The 16625-nt window shown below is 36.2% G+C and overlaps 1 protein-coding gene across 1 annotated transcript in view; it reads left to right on the forward strand.

Moving 5' to 3' along the window:
* Positions 1–16625, forward strand: part of LYST (lysosomal trafficking regulator) — a 119371-nt gene that overhangs the window by 54101 nt on the left and 48645 nt on the right. Inside the window, exons 16-27 of the mRNA XM_053461265.1 lie at positions 232–477; positions 2507–2680; positions 3115–3264; positions 5624–5761; positions 6670–6868; positions 8861–8992; positions 10788–11421; positions 11632–11809; positions 12262–12431; positions 13383–13613; positions 14315–14481; positions 14647–14799. Of these exons, the coding sequence (XP_053317240.1) occupies positions 232–477; positions 2507–2680; positions 3115–3264; positions 5624–5761; positions 6670–6868; positions 8861–8992; positions 10788–11421; positions 11632–11809; positions 12262–12431; positions 13383–13613; positions 14315–14481; positions 14647–14799 (2572 nt within the window). The remainder of the gene's footprint in view (positions 1–231; positions 478–2506; positions 2681–3114; positions 3265–5623; positions 5762–6669; positions 6869–8860; positions 8993–10787; positions 11422–11631; positions 11810–12261; positions 12432–13382; positions 13614–14314; positions 14482–14646; positions 14800–16625) is intronic.

Here is a 16625-nt window from a genome sequence, read left to right on the forward strand (position 1 = left end):
ACTGGTTTAGCTGCTTCTGGAGGTGAATGGGCGGCTGCAGTGGCAGGGCTGCCTCTTCGGTGAGCTTTTTTATTTTGGACAAATGTACATTAAAGTACTTACTTTTCAATGATAAGTCATCATTTTGTAAAATTTTACAAATTAATTTAAATACATTTAAGCCAAATTGAAATTAAATTATTAAACAGAAGTAGAAACCAACAATTGTGAATATTTTTTGTAATCTTTTAGGAAAACCTTGCTGTTGTTTATGACATGTGCAATCCAGGACAATATACAATCTATGAACCAGTAATTAGGATGAAAGGAAGCCTGAAAACTGCACCTACCCAGAGACCATTCAGTACAAAAGATGTCACCAGCAGTGCCCTGGATTCCCAAGCCTTAAAAATGCTACAGCCATCTCTCCTGAAAAACATACAGAGCATCTTACATGAGGTTGGAGGAATTGCAGCATTTGTTTTTCTGTTTGCAAGGGTAAGAAATATTATTAATATTAAGCACCAGTTTCCACAAAATGTTTTGATGTCTGTCATGACATAATATTAGGGGGGGGTGGAGTCCAGCTTCACTGAGGCGCACTAAAACCAAATCCGTGGCCAAAAAAATCAGCGTCTGTGTTCACGCCATTTTCAGAATAAGCCGTGAAATCAGAAGGAGAAACTCAATGTCACACGCGCACCTATAGCATTGGAGACCTTGCAAAATGGCCTTCAAAATGCATTTTACATTAAACTATGGGTAGGATGGTTGTTTAATATATTTACATTAAATGAAAGCAATAATGTGTTATAAATTCTATGTCAACATTACAATTATTGCACCTGTTCTTATTATGTCTTAAAATGTCAGCTCTGTAGAGTCCATTCTTGTGGCACACAGGAGAACATACAATGGGAACAACTATAGTGGCAATAAAGTAAACATGTTAACTGAAGTAGATATAATTGATATAATCTTTTTTGTCAAAACCCGCCTCAACTGTCTATTTAATCAATAATTGTGTTATTAAAAAAACATCTGATGGCTCACCTTTAAATCTGCTTGAAAATCTTCAACATTTATTGTGAGAGCCATCTAGAGTTTCTACTTACAATTTTACCATCCATATGCATCTATTTTCAGTAGGATGCCTTTTAATTAGAAATGACTGTAACAGTTGTATTTTATAGGACAGCTGTTGGTAAGATTTTCCAGAATTTGTCTGCAAAGGTGTATGAATAAATATTTTAAGACTTTAATCAAACATTTGGAATTCTCCTACTTGCAATAAGTATTGCAAAAAACATATTGGGGAAGAAAAAAAAGGTGTCCCGTATGTGTGCCCTATTCCTCTTTTTTGCATCACCTTGCACCATTGTTTTGAATTAATTATATTCACAATTAAGTCATAGAAAACATTTGAGATATTTAGCTGCACTGCCTATAAGAGGTTGTGTTAAAACGACAAAGGTTACTAAAGATTCTATGTAGGTATATGTAAATTAGGCCAACAATGATTACTTTTCCCCTCTATATCCGCTTTATACATGGTTATTTGAGCATCCAATGAAACAAGATGATGGCTTTGTCATGAAATGTAGACTGAATGTGTCTGTGTAGCTTTGAATACCCTCCTGAATTGTACCTTTCAGTCCAGATGAGAGCATAAAACAAGTGAGCATCAACAGGAAAATGGATGCATTTCAGATGTATTTAGCCTGCCATTAACAAAATGTCTGGCTTTCTTTTTCCAAATAGTGTACTGTTCATCTTTCACTGGAGTATAATCCTTTTATCTGACGCAAAATTAAAATTGGTGTTACCAAAGGAGAATGCTATTCCAACTCATAGGGAAAGAGTTGATGAATGTGAAGTCCCTTTGTTATGAGCTCTTTGTTTTAATTTAAAGTGTGTGTATATATATGTGTGTGTGTATGTATGTATGTATATATATATATATATATATATATATATATCGTTTTGTAATTCTCAAACCAACGCTTAAAATATTGCTTTGTGACTTCAGCTGACTGGCTCCATCTGGAGATGAAAATCATTTATATGCCGTGGGTAGGAGAATCCAAGCAGTCTTGACACGTGAGACAACGTGGGGAGTAATTCAGTGTCTTGCCAGCATGTGCTGCAATACATATGCACAGACTGATATATGACCTCTTACCGATTCAGATGCAAATAGGGCAACATCTCTTTGTCAGAAATGAATACATAAATAAATTTCCTCAGATGTCACTGCGTTATTGGATTTACTCCCTGCATTGGCTGTGATATCTTGCCATTCATATTCACCGCTATAAACTGAGAAAGCCAGCAGGGATATCTATTCATTTTTCTTTTGTTATCATGGTCCAACATATGGGGTACCAGTTTAGCAAGGCTTGTATTTTTTATTTGTTTTAAAGTAACGCTAACTTGGAAAGGTTGTATAAAGTTTATAAGATAATGTGGAATTTTTACAATGCATTTTGATACATACTTAAAAGAAAAAAAATGTTTGGTTTTATAGATTGTGGAAGTTAGCGACTCGGAGGAGACACAGTCTTTAGCATTACAGATCATATTGTCTCTTTTGAGGAACAACCAACAGAGAATTCAGGAAAGTGAAAATTGTGACGTTTATTCAATGATTCACCAAGTTTTAATCAGGCCAAAGTGTATCGTTGGGTTCCATATTTTAAAGGTATGTATAAGCTACAGTTATTAGTAGCCCTTTTTGTTATTTGTTTTAGATATTGCGATCAGGTGTTCAAATGTAAACAGTTTGAAATGCTTACAGTGTTTTCTCTAATGGATAAAAGCATGGATCCAAACATGGTAGACTTGTTAGTAGCAGTGTTTTCAATATGGAATATATTTTATCCTTAAAACATACATAGTTACCAATATCTGGGTGCCCTTCAACAAGACAACCAGCATCACATGATGTCGTGTAGGTCTGCTGACATTAAATGTGCTCCACCCATAGAACTCCCATTCCTAGCCTTTGCCGGTGATCGGTTGTCAGTACTATTGGCAATGTTTTAAAATGCATATTATAGTAATTTGGATATAAATAGGCTAAAATCATAATATGTCTATTGTTCAGTTCATTTGCTTTTTTTTTTTTTTTTTTAGACCCTTCTCAAGGGATGCACTGGTGATCAAATGTTCAACATGTGTGAGAATGGACAATTCAGTCTTAATGTGGATGCTACATCTGTGATTCAAGATGTGCGGCTACTAGAATATCTGCTGCTAGACTGGAGGATTTGGTCAAAGGCTGAGGTATTCAGAATATAGTATATTTAAATTGTAGGTGTTCCTTCCATGTTCCCTTTTTTCACAACTCTTTTAGCTGCTTGAAGCAGCAAGTTAGTAATAGTAGCACTTTTCTATACGTTTGCACAGGCCATCACTGGAGCTGATTGTGGTTAGTATAGGAAACAGCTATAATATGCATTAAAGTGGAACATAAAAACTGTACTGCAGTGCTGGTTATGGACTGCTCATGGTAATTCTTGTCTGTTCATGGAACGTAAAGGTGAAGTAGACCCCATGCCTTCATGAGCCCAGTGTCATTTGTAGAGTGGGGTGTTGAACGTGCTGGAAATGCCTGTTCATGCGCTCTAGCACATATGGTTTGCTAGAAAAAAAGGGTACCAAAAGGTAAATGAGTAGTTGAAAAGCCAAAATATGCAGACAGTGCACCTAACACAGATATAAAACTGAATTGGCAGCTTCAACAGAAAGCACTTAAGAGATGTATGTCTATCAGGTGGCACATCTTCCTCTGCAGTTCACTAAGTTTATTACTTTGAGACATCCCTAAGGTCATGTGCTGACACGTAGAAAATAGACCAAAAGGGGCCCAAGGGAGCATTTTGTGTGTGTTGTAATCAAATTCTGTGATTTAAATTTACAGCCCTTCGTGAATACTTAAACACAGAAAACGTATTAACATATTTTTCCGCTTTGAACTATGTGAGATATATAATTTTGTATTTGATACAGCTAATTAAAATTAACATGGCAAATATCCTCACTTCTGTCTACTTTATGGCTATTAAAGGATTGAAAAGAAGGTTTCAGTTAAAAGCTGATAATCCCAAAAACTTTACAGTTCTGCATATTGGATTGTCATGCTACATGCCATTTTTATTGCTTACATGGTATTATGTGTTTAAAGCTACACTAGGTACCATTTTCCTATATCAAGATACACCTTTACCTTCCATGCATGTTGGTAGGGGACATCTATAGCTATTAGATTATTTTAAAAAAATAAAGTAGAAATACACTATGTTTTTAATTAAGGTTCCATACTATATAGATCATGCTTTCTACAAGGTTCTGTTTTGTGCAGGTTCTTCAACAAGAGTTTTTTTTTTTTTGCTTTGGATCAATTTTTCAAAAACTTTAAAACATACAGAAATTGTGTAACAATTCCTATAGAGTGGCTGAAGTATGTTTCTTGGTATATCATCTATTTAAAAAAAATAATTTATGCAACCTCAGTAAGCCATTGGTTCAGGAGCTAAGGAGTACTTGCAAACAAATACTGGTGTCATTTACTATGGTACATGATTAATGGTGCGTTGACTTATAAACCATGAGAATCAAATACACTTGTCTTCAGCATTTCAAATACGGTATGTTGATTTTGAAACTTCAGAGAATACATGCTGTGCTTCTAATGAATGTGACTTTATGATTGTGAATATGGGAAACAAAGAAAGGTATCTCTAAAATGACATTGATAAAGGATTTACTATTTTATCACACATACCCAGTAGAACTACAGATCCATGATGTGGAATTTATGAGAAAAATCTGATTAAATTAAAGTAGGATCCGGGATGAAGTCCATCTGCTGACAAGTTTAACCTTAGCTCAAATTCTAGCTTCACTATTGCTTCACAACTCCAGAAGGAGCCTTCTTGCTAGAGAAACTTGGCAATGTTGACTCCTTATAATGTGTAATGGAGTAAGCGAAGGTTAAAACCAGAACCCTAGGATCAGGGGCGTAACTAGAAACCACAGGGCCCTGGTGCAAAAATTGCCTCGGGGCCCCCCCCAACTTCTCAGATGGCCTGTGCCTTCATTTCCCCCAAACAACTTGTCTGTGCCTTCTTGTGCCTCTTACCCTCCCCAACTTACACTCTGGCACACATATGTGAACACACTTACACACCCATACTCACGCACAAGTACACATCCATGCTCAAACACACAAGTACACATCTTATGCGAGCAGCCTCAGTTTCACCGCAGGGTCACGTGATGCAACGTTAACCCGATACGTTCCTGTCTCCCTGTGCCAGTTCAAAATTGTTCAGAAAGGGCACTTTCTACCTGGACCTTATCTTGTATTTTTGTATCTAATGAAAAGTGATCTATTGGGGTTTTCTTGGCAGCCAAGAATCCATTTTTTTCTATGTTGCTCATTTGCATGCAACTATAAGCAGACCTACATTGGCTTTGAACATTCATTGTACTTTAAAACAACCCTTTAAGTTTTGCTTTATTATTTTTCATGTTTTAAAATGTAATGATTTGTTTTAGACATTTATCATATTTTCTCTTTGTAGATATTATAAAGAAATTCAAGTTACATATTTCATAACGCTTGTTTCCCCATTTTCAGACAGGCGTTTGGGAAACTCTATTAACCGCACTGGAGATCTTAATCAGAGATACACATCCTCAGCAAGTGTTTAATATCAAGCAGTTGCTAAAGGCGAGAGTGGTACATCATTTCCTGTTGGCTTGTCAAGTTCTTCAGGTACATTATCTAATCTTTAAGGGACTTTAAGGTCATTTCTGTACTGTACAGTTAAATTGGGAATATGAAACAGATTGTCCATAAAAGAAAAATAAAATATGTTTAACATTTATATTGCATAAGTTGTACCTAAGAAAATATGATTAGATGGTATATCCTATAGTGAAATAATGTTTATGTGCTGATAACTTTTGCTAACAATACTAACATATACTACAATCTTGCAATATCATATTTTTCTGTGATGCCATGGTTGTTTTTTTTTAGCTTTTCTGCACCAGAATAAAAACGTGCCGTAATTGCTTTTTGTGATTATTAATAAACATTTTAGGGCTGAAGCTTCAATTAAAAACATAGTGTGCAGCATGTTTGTATAGATGTAAGAATTTTTTTGGATTCCTTTTGCTACAATATTCAACATCATTCCACCACTAGAGGCTTTATAATGTTCTGTTTAAATAAATGAAACCAGAAAGTAGGTAGGCTTCTTTAAAAAATTGACCAAAGAGAAATCCAAACTGAAAATGTTTTCTATGAGTCTCTTATTATAGTAAAGCTTTGAACTTGAAAAACTGGGAGCTGATTTTCATTCCAAGCATAAAGGGTACTGAACAGTGTTGTAGAAGGCCATGGGCAGAAAGTGTCTGGGTCATGAGCAAATGGGAAAACATATGCATATGCATTAGTTTACCCTGTTAAAAATCTGTCCCTGGCTAGGAGAGTCATTACATTTCTTATGACTATTTATGATGCATTACATTTTATTCACACACATATAGACTTTTGTTCATTTTATACCTGATGAAAAAAAGTATTGAATTTTATCTCTCTTTATTCATAGTAGTCTTGTTTTTTTTCTTTTTAGTAATTTTAGTTTTATCTATCTACAAATATTTTCAATGTTTTAGGAGCACAGAGAAGGACACCTTACATCCATACCGCAAGATGTATGTAGGTCGTATATAAAAATCATTGAAGAAGTTCTTGGGTCACCTCCAGACTTGGAACTGTTAAAGCTAATCTTCAGTTTCCTTTTGGCTGTTCACCCTCCCACAAACACTTATGTTTGTCACAATCCTAGCAACTTTTTCTTCTCTTTGCACATAGGTATGTGTTCTAAATATGTTTGCTTCATACGATGTGTTGTAAATAGCTAAAATAGTGTTCTATAACTGATATAGTTGTAAAAAAAAGTTAGACAAGGGATAATGTAAGATAACCTTATATGTGAATGATGTACTGATGATCTGCAATTTGGATGCTACAGCCTACAGGTGTAATGCCACTATTCGGTTTTTAATAAAATAACATACATACATATAAAAAAAAAATACTATGCTTATGTGAAATTAAACCTCATTACCCCATACAAATATTAATATGTTACATTAAACAGTCATATGTGCAAATATATAAACCCTCCTCTCCTTACTTGGGTCCAACATTGAATAAAATAATATATCCCCCTTCTGAGTGTAACTCACACATTGATTTATACATTTCTCTTTATAGTAACATATTGCTCTGATAAAAAACATTTATTTGTTTAATCTTTGTGAGGTTTGATTGCAATCAACTATATTATTTCACACCTGAGTCACATATCACTGTTTATAGTAACACATTGCATATATAATTTGTTTTTAGTTTGAGTATAAGGTTTCATTTTAGTTAAGCATATTATTAGTTATTAAAATGTTATTCTATTCAAGTATATTATTTTGTGCAGCACTTTTTGGATTTATGTATTGGCTCACTATTTGTGGGATTTGGGGGGAGTATTACACTTGTGTAGGCAGCATTTGGCATCTGACACAATTTTTCAATTTGTTTTACACTGGGCTTTTTTTACACTAAAGGGCAACAGCAATTTTCACATTTTTACTATGTCTCTGTTCACCTGTAATATCACCCATCACAGATACCAAAACCATCCCATAGAAGTATAAGCTGTCCATTTTGACACTTTTCTGGCAGCCATTGTATCTCGAATCTCTTCCAAACTCTGTGATAACTTTACTTTTGTGTTTTTCACATAACCCTTGTATGTTGCCCAGAAAATAACAATATTTTATGTTCAACAGTATCCCCCGAGTTAGTTTAATTTGTCCCTAACGCCACATATTTTTTTCCTAAAAAGTAGTCAACGTTTTTTTTGTATATTTATGTTTATTTTTTGGTTAACTGGGGAGCCTTATGAGGAATGGTAAAATTGATTTTTTTTAAAAAAACTTATAGAGCTAGAAAGTATTTTTTTTTTTTTTAAATATTGTTTAATACTTTTATTTTTATTACATTTATTTTACCATTTTTTAGGCTGCTCTCTATTTTTTTTTGGTTTTTACCCCAGGGATCTGTATTAGCACAGGGTAACCTGTTATGTTCCCCTCTGTAGCTGGGAAGTCCTATAGGGGAGCCCTTTAATCACTGTGTACAGGGCTGCAGCATACCCACACATGTGTTCAATCGGTCAGTGAAATGCTGTGGCAAGATACCAAATTGAGGGCCCCCACTGACTCCATACCACATCAAGAGGAATCCCAGGTGGGAATCGCCAGAAGGAAATGCCTGAACTTCTGTTCAGACATTTAAATCCCTGCAGATTGTAACAGCGCTCAGTTGGAGCACTATCACATTTGATCTGACAGCTCCTGGCCACACATTCTGGCCCCAGCTGTTGTAGGGGAGACCAAACAGTTGTTTGACAGCCCGATTTAACCCTGCTGGTGCCAAACCTCATGACCTAGGGGATACGTCCTTGTTCCTTGTGACCAGTTTTTGGCCACATATCCTCTACCTCACGATCCTTGAAGAGGTAGAGCACTGTTTTAAGGTTATAGCGCCCAAACCCATTTTTTTTGTTAGTTTTGTTTTATGTTAAGATACATGTTACTTTACTCTTCAGTTACCCTACATATTTCATTGGTTAGAGAAAGACTTACTGTGTATAAGCAACAAAATTCCCACACCCAGCATTTTGTTTAAAAAGCTAAGGGGAATATGTAGTTTAAAATTTTGTATAGGTGTGATATCCAAATTATGCTGGCATTTATGCTTTATGTTAATTAGATTTGGAGTAACCTGCATTTTGATTTGTAGATGGAAAGATATTCCAAGAAAAAGTAAAATCAATTGTGTACCAGAGGCATTATAGCTTTGGAGGACGGTCTAGCATTAGTCCTGGATATTCACACAGAAGTCCTTCCGGATTTTCAAATACATTGCCAAAAGGTAAAATAACTTTACACAATTTCTGTGTCTAATCTATCTCATGTCATGGTGCTAAATAGAAATCATTTGGAATAATGAAATAATGTTCTTTATGAATTAAACAGCGATATATGCAGTAGTGTGGCTACCCGGGGATTCTAACTGTGAGAAGTCAACGTAACATGTTTATGCTAATCAAGTTGCTTTCCACATAGACCTTCCTTAGAGGTAGCCTCTGGATAATCAAGACTAAGTAAGGTATTCTGTTTCGCGTACAGCAGTATCAGAAAGACTTACTGTGTATAAGAAACAGAGCTAAATCCTGTGTATATAGCAAATGCTCAGCCATCATATACCCTAAAATGAATAAGATAGCTGCATGGACCATTTAAATTTTTGTTGTGTCCCCAACCAAATGCCTAGAGCGGGATTTTCCCTTTCCCCACCCCAGCTATATGTCATGCTGTATATCTGTTCAGCCAAACACATCTCCATGGACATGGTATAATTACCTCACTGGCTTGGAAAATGCTGCAGGGGAGGGGGGGGTCTATTCAGAGCCTTGTGTGCATACCCGCAAAGTGCTTCCTTTTCATTTTTATAATCATCTTAATATGCGTTCTTCTTTAATAGGGTGTCAGGGACACTTAAGGTATTTGGGTATAATGATGGCGGTGGTGGGGCATGTATTAAGGAGGCTGAACTTTAAAAATAATAATAATAATAATGAGCCTAGGGCCCAACAAATATGTGCCACACTGTAAGGGTATTATGACATTTTGTACTTGGTAATCATTCTTGTCAGAGGCTGCAGGTTTAATAAAAACTAAATACCGTATTTATCGGCGTATAACACGCACTTTTTTAACTAAAATATGAACCTGAAACCCTACCTGCGTGTTATACGCCGATAAATCCTAGAACCAGTGGCGGAACTACCGGGGTCGCAGGGGTCGCAACTGCGACCGAGCCCTGGAGTTCTGCCAGTCAGGGGGGGCCCAAGGGGTGCCGTGCGGTTGCTGAAGATGACCGCTCGGCAACTCTCGGGCCCCCCTAACTGACAGAAATCCAGGACTCCTCTGCTGCTGCTGCCGCCGCCGCCGCCACCTGCCTCAGCGCTTCAACTCCTGTGTTGGAAGTGTGAGGCGTTTGTCTCGGGTGCCGGCGCTTCACGCTGGGCGCCGGCATATGACGTCAGACGCCGGCGCTCAACAGTGAAGCGCCGGCACCCGAGACAAACGCCTCACGCTTCCAACACAGGAGTTGAAGGTAAGTGACCGGGGTGGGGTTAGGGAGAGAGAGGGGAGATCCTGAGAAGGGGGGTTAGGGAGTGTGTGTCTGAGTCTGTTTGTGTGTGTCTCTGAGTCTGTTTGTGTGTGTGTCTTAGTGTGTGTGTCTGAGTGTGAGTGTGTCTGAGTGTGTGTGTGTGTCTTACTGTGTGTGTCTTACTGTGTGTGTGTGTGGTTTCCCAGATAGCAGTGATTCTGATGAAGTTTTTTTTTTGTTCAGTTTTTTTGTTCAAAAATGGGGGTGCGTGTTATACACCAGTGCGTGTTATACGCCGATAAATACGGTAGTCACTTTTACTCTGAGCTATATTAAACTAGTGTCTGTTAAGGTTTGACTCTTGTATGCCTATGCATTATTGCAGTTCTGCAACACCTGTTCCTACACCTAACCAACTAAGAAATACTTTTCTTATTCGGAGAGTCGTAAGGAGTATATACAGGCATACAATGTCTATGACACAAAATACTAATAGAGTTCATGCGTGCTCTGTATTTTTATTTTACTTAAAATAATGTTTCTCTTCCAGGCAGTGCTGGCTCCCTGTTTGCCTCACAACATCATGCATATCTGTCTGTAGTACATAAGTCTCGCTCTAGAAGCTTGCCAGCATCTCCGTCCACTTCACCTAAAATACCTCCTAAACGAATTGGAGGAAGCTTAGGTAGGAGTACCGACGATCTGAAAACCACTCCTAAAACCTTTACCGAAGACCAAGAGAAAATCTGTAGTTCTGCAGGAAGCACTGAAACGCTAAAAAGGGTGGAAGAGCAATACATCAGCAGCTGTGAATCTGCAAAGACCATTTGTGAATCGGACAGACTCCCTGTTGGTATCACAATTGATCCACTGAAAGAGGATGTTGACATTGCAGTTTTCCATTTTGAAGATAAAGAGGTTGATACAGAACAAAAAATTACTAACGAATTTGATGGAGATGATGCACTGCCACAGCGACCGGACCATCTGAAAGGGATTTACTCCCTCAAGAAAGGTCACAGTAACATGACTAGCTTAGGCCTAGCCTTTCCTCCAGGTAGACCTTCTGCTATGTCATGTTGGACAAATATTCCAGATAAAAAGCATTCTGATGAATGGGATAATTTCCAGTTCTCACCGCTTTTCAGTCTAGCTCAAAACAGTCGTGACAATGTAAATGAAAGGTATATTTCATTTTTTTATTAACTGAAATTGTATGTACATGCAAGTTATTTATTTCCATTACTTATGTGGCATCCACTCTCTTTACCTTGTCCTAGATCATGTAAAAACCTTTTGTTTACAAAAGGCCATTAGCCCACATTTGGCTGAAAGTGTTTTGGTTTCATTACGTTGGACTGTGTGATATCCTTTTTTATTTCATTTTTTAATAGATCCATGGAAGATTGCATTACACTGATATGCTGTGGACTCTATGCTCTTTTACGAGGTGTTCTGCTAACCATGCCTGATTTCATGCTTGGAGATGTTTTAGACAGTGTTATCCAACCTGACATCTTGATAGTTTTGGTTAACCACCAGTCTCCTCTCATCCAACAAGGTGTAATAAAAGTAAGAGCTTATAATGATGTATATGTTTTATCTAAGCCATAAGCAATCCTCTGGCACAGTCAATCAAGATTAGGAGGGCAGAGACGTGTAATTGTGCTCTACTAGTTCAAGTAAATTCTATAAAGGTGAGGTTGTATAAACATCTATAAACATTTAGGTGAGGTTGTGTGTACTAAATTGAATTCATAGTTTTAGCTGAAGTTTAGATTGCGTAACTCCAAGGAAACATTGTATATGCTTTAGGTGAATATCATTTAAGTGCGCACATGAGGAGCGAGATAGAAGTATTTGCAGTATTGCATGCCGTCCTTGGATTTGCTATGTAATTCAAGAGACATGTCAAAATCCAAATTGTATTTTTTTTTTTTGTATTTGAAAAAAGGTCAGGAAGATATGATGTATGTATAGCAAATGAAAAAACACATCAATCTTCATATTCATTTTTTTTTTAGTTGCTGGATGCATATTTTCATCGAGCATCCAAAGATCAGAAAGAAAAGTTCTTAAGGAGACACGGCTTTTCCTTACTAGCAAACCAAATGTATCTTCACCAAGGCACTCAGGGAGTGCTGGAATGCTTTTTAGAGATGTTTTTTGGACGACACATTGGCCTGGATGAAGAGTAAGTATGACACATTGGGGTAATGATAGTTTTAAAAGATCGGTTTGCTGAAAGGGGAGGGATTTAGAATATGCTATAGGCAGTTTTTGCTTTATTTAAACGAATATACTTCTTACATATGAAGATTTCACTATACCAGTTTCATAAAAACAAGCAGGCTTATTTAGAAAATTAGGAGTTGGAGAAGAATAGCGGTTTTGGTTCATCAACATCGGTAAATATTATCGAGGGCCAACATCTCTTGCGTGAAGAGCTTTGTTGGCTCTATACATTGCATAGTAAAATTAAAGTTGAAAGTTACCACATCAAGTGAACTGTGCACCCCTACGGTGCCAGATCTGCCCTTGATGCATGACAAAGTTGCCAGGGTTGTCATTGTATAAGAAATAATAAAATCAGAGAATTCAAGCCATAACCCATTTATCTAAATAAACATGTGATCACACAAAAACCTGTTATAGGGCACCCCACACAACCCACTCTTAAGTGAAAGCTAAGCATAGAATACACACATACATGTTTAAATATATGTATATATATGTCTGCATACCAATGTAATCTTGATTTCAGTAGGCTTTACTGCTTCAAGTAAAACAATTATAGTGGAGAATGGGATGACTGTAAATGGGCCCCTAAGTGTGCTTTGGCCTTGTGGAGCTGTGCCCTTTGGTATATAGCAGTGCTTGTTAAGATAACTTGACATGTCTACATCTTGATCAGTATGTAGTAATATAGAGTTTTTTGTTCTGAAGAACCAGCCGTTATGTGTTAAATGTACCTGTGTGTGTGTTATAAAATTAAACATTTAATGATAGTACTTCAAATATCTTATAATTCAAAAATAAAATAAAAATTAACTTAAAGGTCCTAGGGCTAGATTCTATGAAAAACTTAAAAACCTTAAAAAAAATGTATCTTTTCATTTGAATGAAATGATTTTTTTTAATACAGATTTGATGTTGACGACATTAAGAACACCAGTGTTTTTCGCAAGTGGTGCATCATTCCTGTACTGGGTCTGATTGAGAATTCTTTGTATGATTTCACATTACTACACAATTCCTTCTGCCTTTTGCTTCAGATTCTCAATTCTTGCTCAAAAGCAGCAGATATGTTGCTTGACAATGGCTTGCTATATGCATTTTGTAATACACTGGCAGCCTTAGGTGGCATTGAAACAAGGTGAGATTAACTTTACATTCATTAATGTTTAACTTGGAAGAAGTGTACATAACCTTATTAAATGTAGACTGTTGTTTGTGTTTTTGTGTAAGGCTTGCAGGAATTAAGGTCCCGCCGGTTTCTGTTGGAAATATGTTTTTTCTATTTGCAGTTATTATTTGTTTAACATAGTATATATAAAATTTGTCAATCTGAATTATGAGCTCTGTGATAATGTATAATTTCTTATTAAATAAGCACTTCCGCTCTGTATTGTAGAGCTTGTGTGAGTATTATATGAATGTGTCATCTCTAGATTTTAGATACGTGTTCAAAAGTCCAATAGTCTCAACGTGATGTCATTGTGTTTCTGTATGACACACTCTTCAGTGCCTCCTTCTACTGCTACTGGCCGTTTAGAAAGGACACGTCTCAGAAGGGTTCATCCCTGATCCTTGATGCTAGGGCAGAAGATATTGGGAACTAGTTAAATACTCATTACACCCAGCAGCGTTGGCTGCCAATTTAGCTTGATTTCTGCAGATTATTGTTAGAACTAAAGTATATATTTCATTGGTTGTAAATGAAAAAGACACTTTAGTATAGCTACAAAGTACCCCATGAAGGTTAAGCCATTATCCTTAAGCGTGGAGCATTGGTATTTACAGCAGGGTGAAATGAAAAGCCTAGTATAACACAATGTTTCTCCTTGTTTGCTTTAGTGTTCCTACGGATGAGTATATTCTGCTTGTCTGTGATATACAGCAGTTACTGGTAGCTGTCACAATCCATTCTTGCAGTTCATCTGGATCTCAGTACTTTCGAATAATAGAAGATCTGATCATATTACTTGGATATCTGCTTGAAAGCAAAAATGAAAGAACACAAAGTAAGAATTTGTTAGTCCATATGCTATAAAGTAACGCAAAGTGACATTTTAATATTAAGAAATGTCATTGTATTTTAACCTAATTCATGCTAAACACGTATGCTGCATTGTATTTGAGTTTCCTGTCCATATTCTTAATACAGATTTCTTAATTTTTTTTCATAGACTTGGCAGTTTTACTGCAATTCAAAGTTTTACAGGCTGCTATAGACTTTATAAAGACAACAGCAAACCAAGATTCTCAAACTCTTGCTGGTTCCTTCCATTTCATCCCAACTCCTCAACATGCAAAATACCCAAAGAGGAAGAGTATTGCCGGTGAGAAATTAAATTAGAATAACAGTGTTGTGCATGTGCTACTCATCGATGAAACTGAATATGTCGTGGCGAGAAAAAATATTTGTTTGAGTGAAGGTGAATTTTAGTTATCAAACAATGCATATAGGACGTTCTGTCACGCTTGACGTGATTTCTACTGGCATAGAATCTGTGCCTTAGTATCTGTCTGATGTATTACAGCGCCGGATATACATTCCAGTTGCACCAAAAGCTCCTGGTGGGCGTGGCACAACTGGAAGTGGGTGGGGTCACCGTAGAGCACCTTGCACCTGGCGATATATGATGGACTAGCCTTAAAAATAATTAAAGATTTTTATTTCCTTTTACATAAAACATGTAAACACACTTCACAAGCAGGTAAAGTCAGTGTCATATTTTATTCAAAGTCACCCAGAGGTACTTACTAAATACTAGTAGTAGAGTTTCTATGATCTTGTCTAAATAGACTTTAAGAAATCATGGCCGTTTGCTTTCTTCAGAAAAAAATGCAGTTTTTTTTTTCCAAAACATGTTGTTATGCATTATGTACAATATGCAACAATATTTTATCAAACCTACAAAATTCTAGCGCTATTAATTATTGAAGGACCACACCGGCAAGATTAAAATAAAGAGACACCCTATATTTTATCTCTGGTTATAAACAAAATGTTTATTCACACGTTTATTCACACAAAAATGTATATAATTCAAAATCATATATTATACCACCACAATAGTCAATGAAGAAATTATTTATTGTGAAAACACAATCTACAAAATATCTATATGAGCTATGCTGTGCAAAAGATAAAACAGAAAAAATATCTTCAAGACTTGTCAAAATAGATCATGACATAAAATAGTGTATTATTGATCGGTTATCAGATATGATTTACTGGCTTATGGCTCTAACACATACAATAATGCAACAGGTGAAACATATCACGTTGTGTAAACGTCTCAGATTGCTATCACCTAATATACACAGCATCAAACCAGTTAACTTTCAATCCACTCAGCAACAACACACAATTAGCAGACGGTAATAGTTTGGGTGGTAAGCAAAGAAATCACTATAGTTCACAGTACCAGTCTGGAATAGTACTAAAAGCCACAGTTAATTTTAATAGCTTCTACAGGTTGTTAGTGTTACATTTCAGAAGGATATCCTAAAATTACAGATAATTATACCTTTTACATCATTGCCATATTTTCGCATTATAAGATTCAGTCTCATAAAATGCCATATGTAATAATGAAACATACCGGTTTCCCCAAAAAGGGAAGTGTTTCTTCTATATTGAAGAAGACAAAAATCACCATTATATTTACCACCCCTTATTGCCATGGTCCAGCTGTTCCCTGTTAATATCAATCCAGGTTCAGTGGAAAGAAAAATAACTTTATTAAAATTAGGTAATTGCCAAAAAATTAGATAATCAAAACAATTATAAAAGTAACACAACATTTCAACATTAAATGTAAAATTATTTTTTATATCCATCTCCTTTCTCTAAACATAAACTTTTAAAGATAATGCTTGTTACCATAATCTCTCCCTATTGATTGGAATCAGAATTCTGGCTTTTAGGAACCTCATAGTCTATTTCCACAAATGTATTTCCATTATTTATTGCTAAGAGGCAGTATGGTCTAAGGAATAATTTTAATAAAATATCTGATGTTTACACTTGACCACATATTGTATCTCTAAAAAAACCCAATACTTTCTCTATTATTAACATACCTGGGAACTTCTTAGCTCCGTCTACCTGGAGCAGGACACTGCCCACTGACGTCGGCGGGCTGATCCCAGAGCGTTC

The sequence above is a fragment of the Spea bombifrons genome, chromosome 3, assembly GCF_027358695.1.
Source record: "Spea bombifrons isolate aSpeBom1 chromosome 3, aSpeBom1.2.pri, whole genome shotgun sequence".
In the NCBI taxonomy this organism is placed as follows: domain Eukaryota; kingdom Metazoa; phylum Chordata; class Amphibia; order Anura; family Pelobatidae; genus Spea; species Spea bombifrons.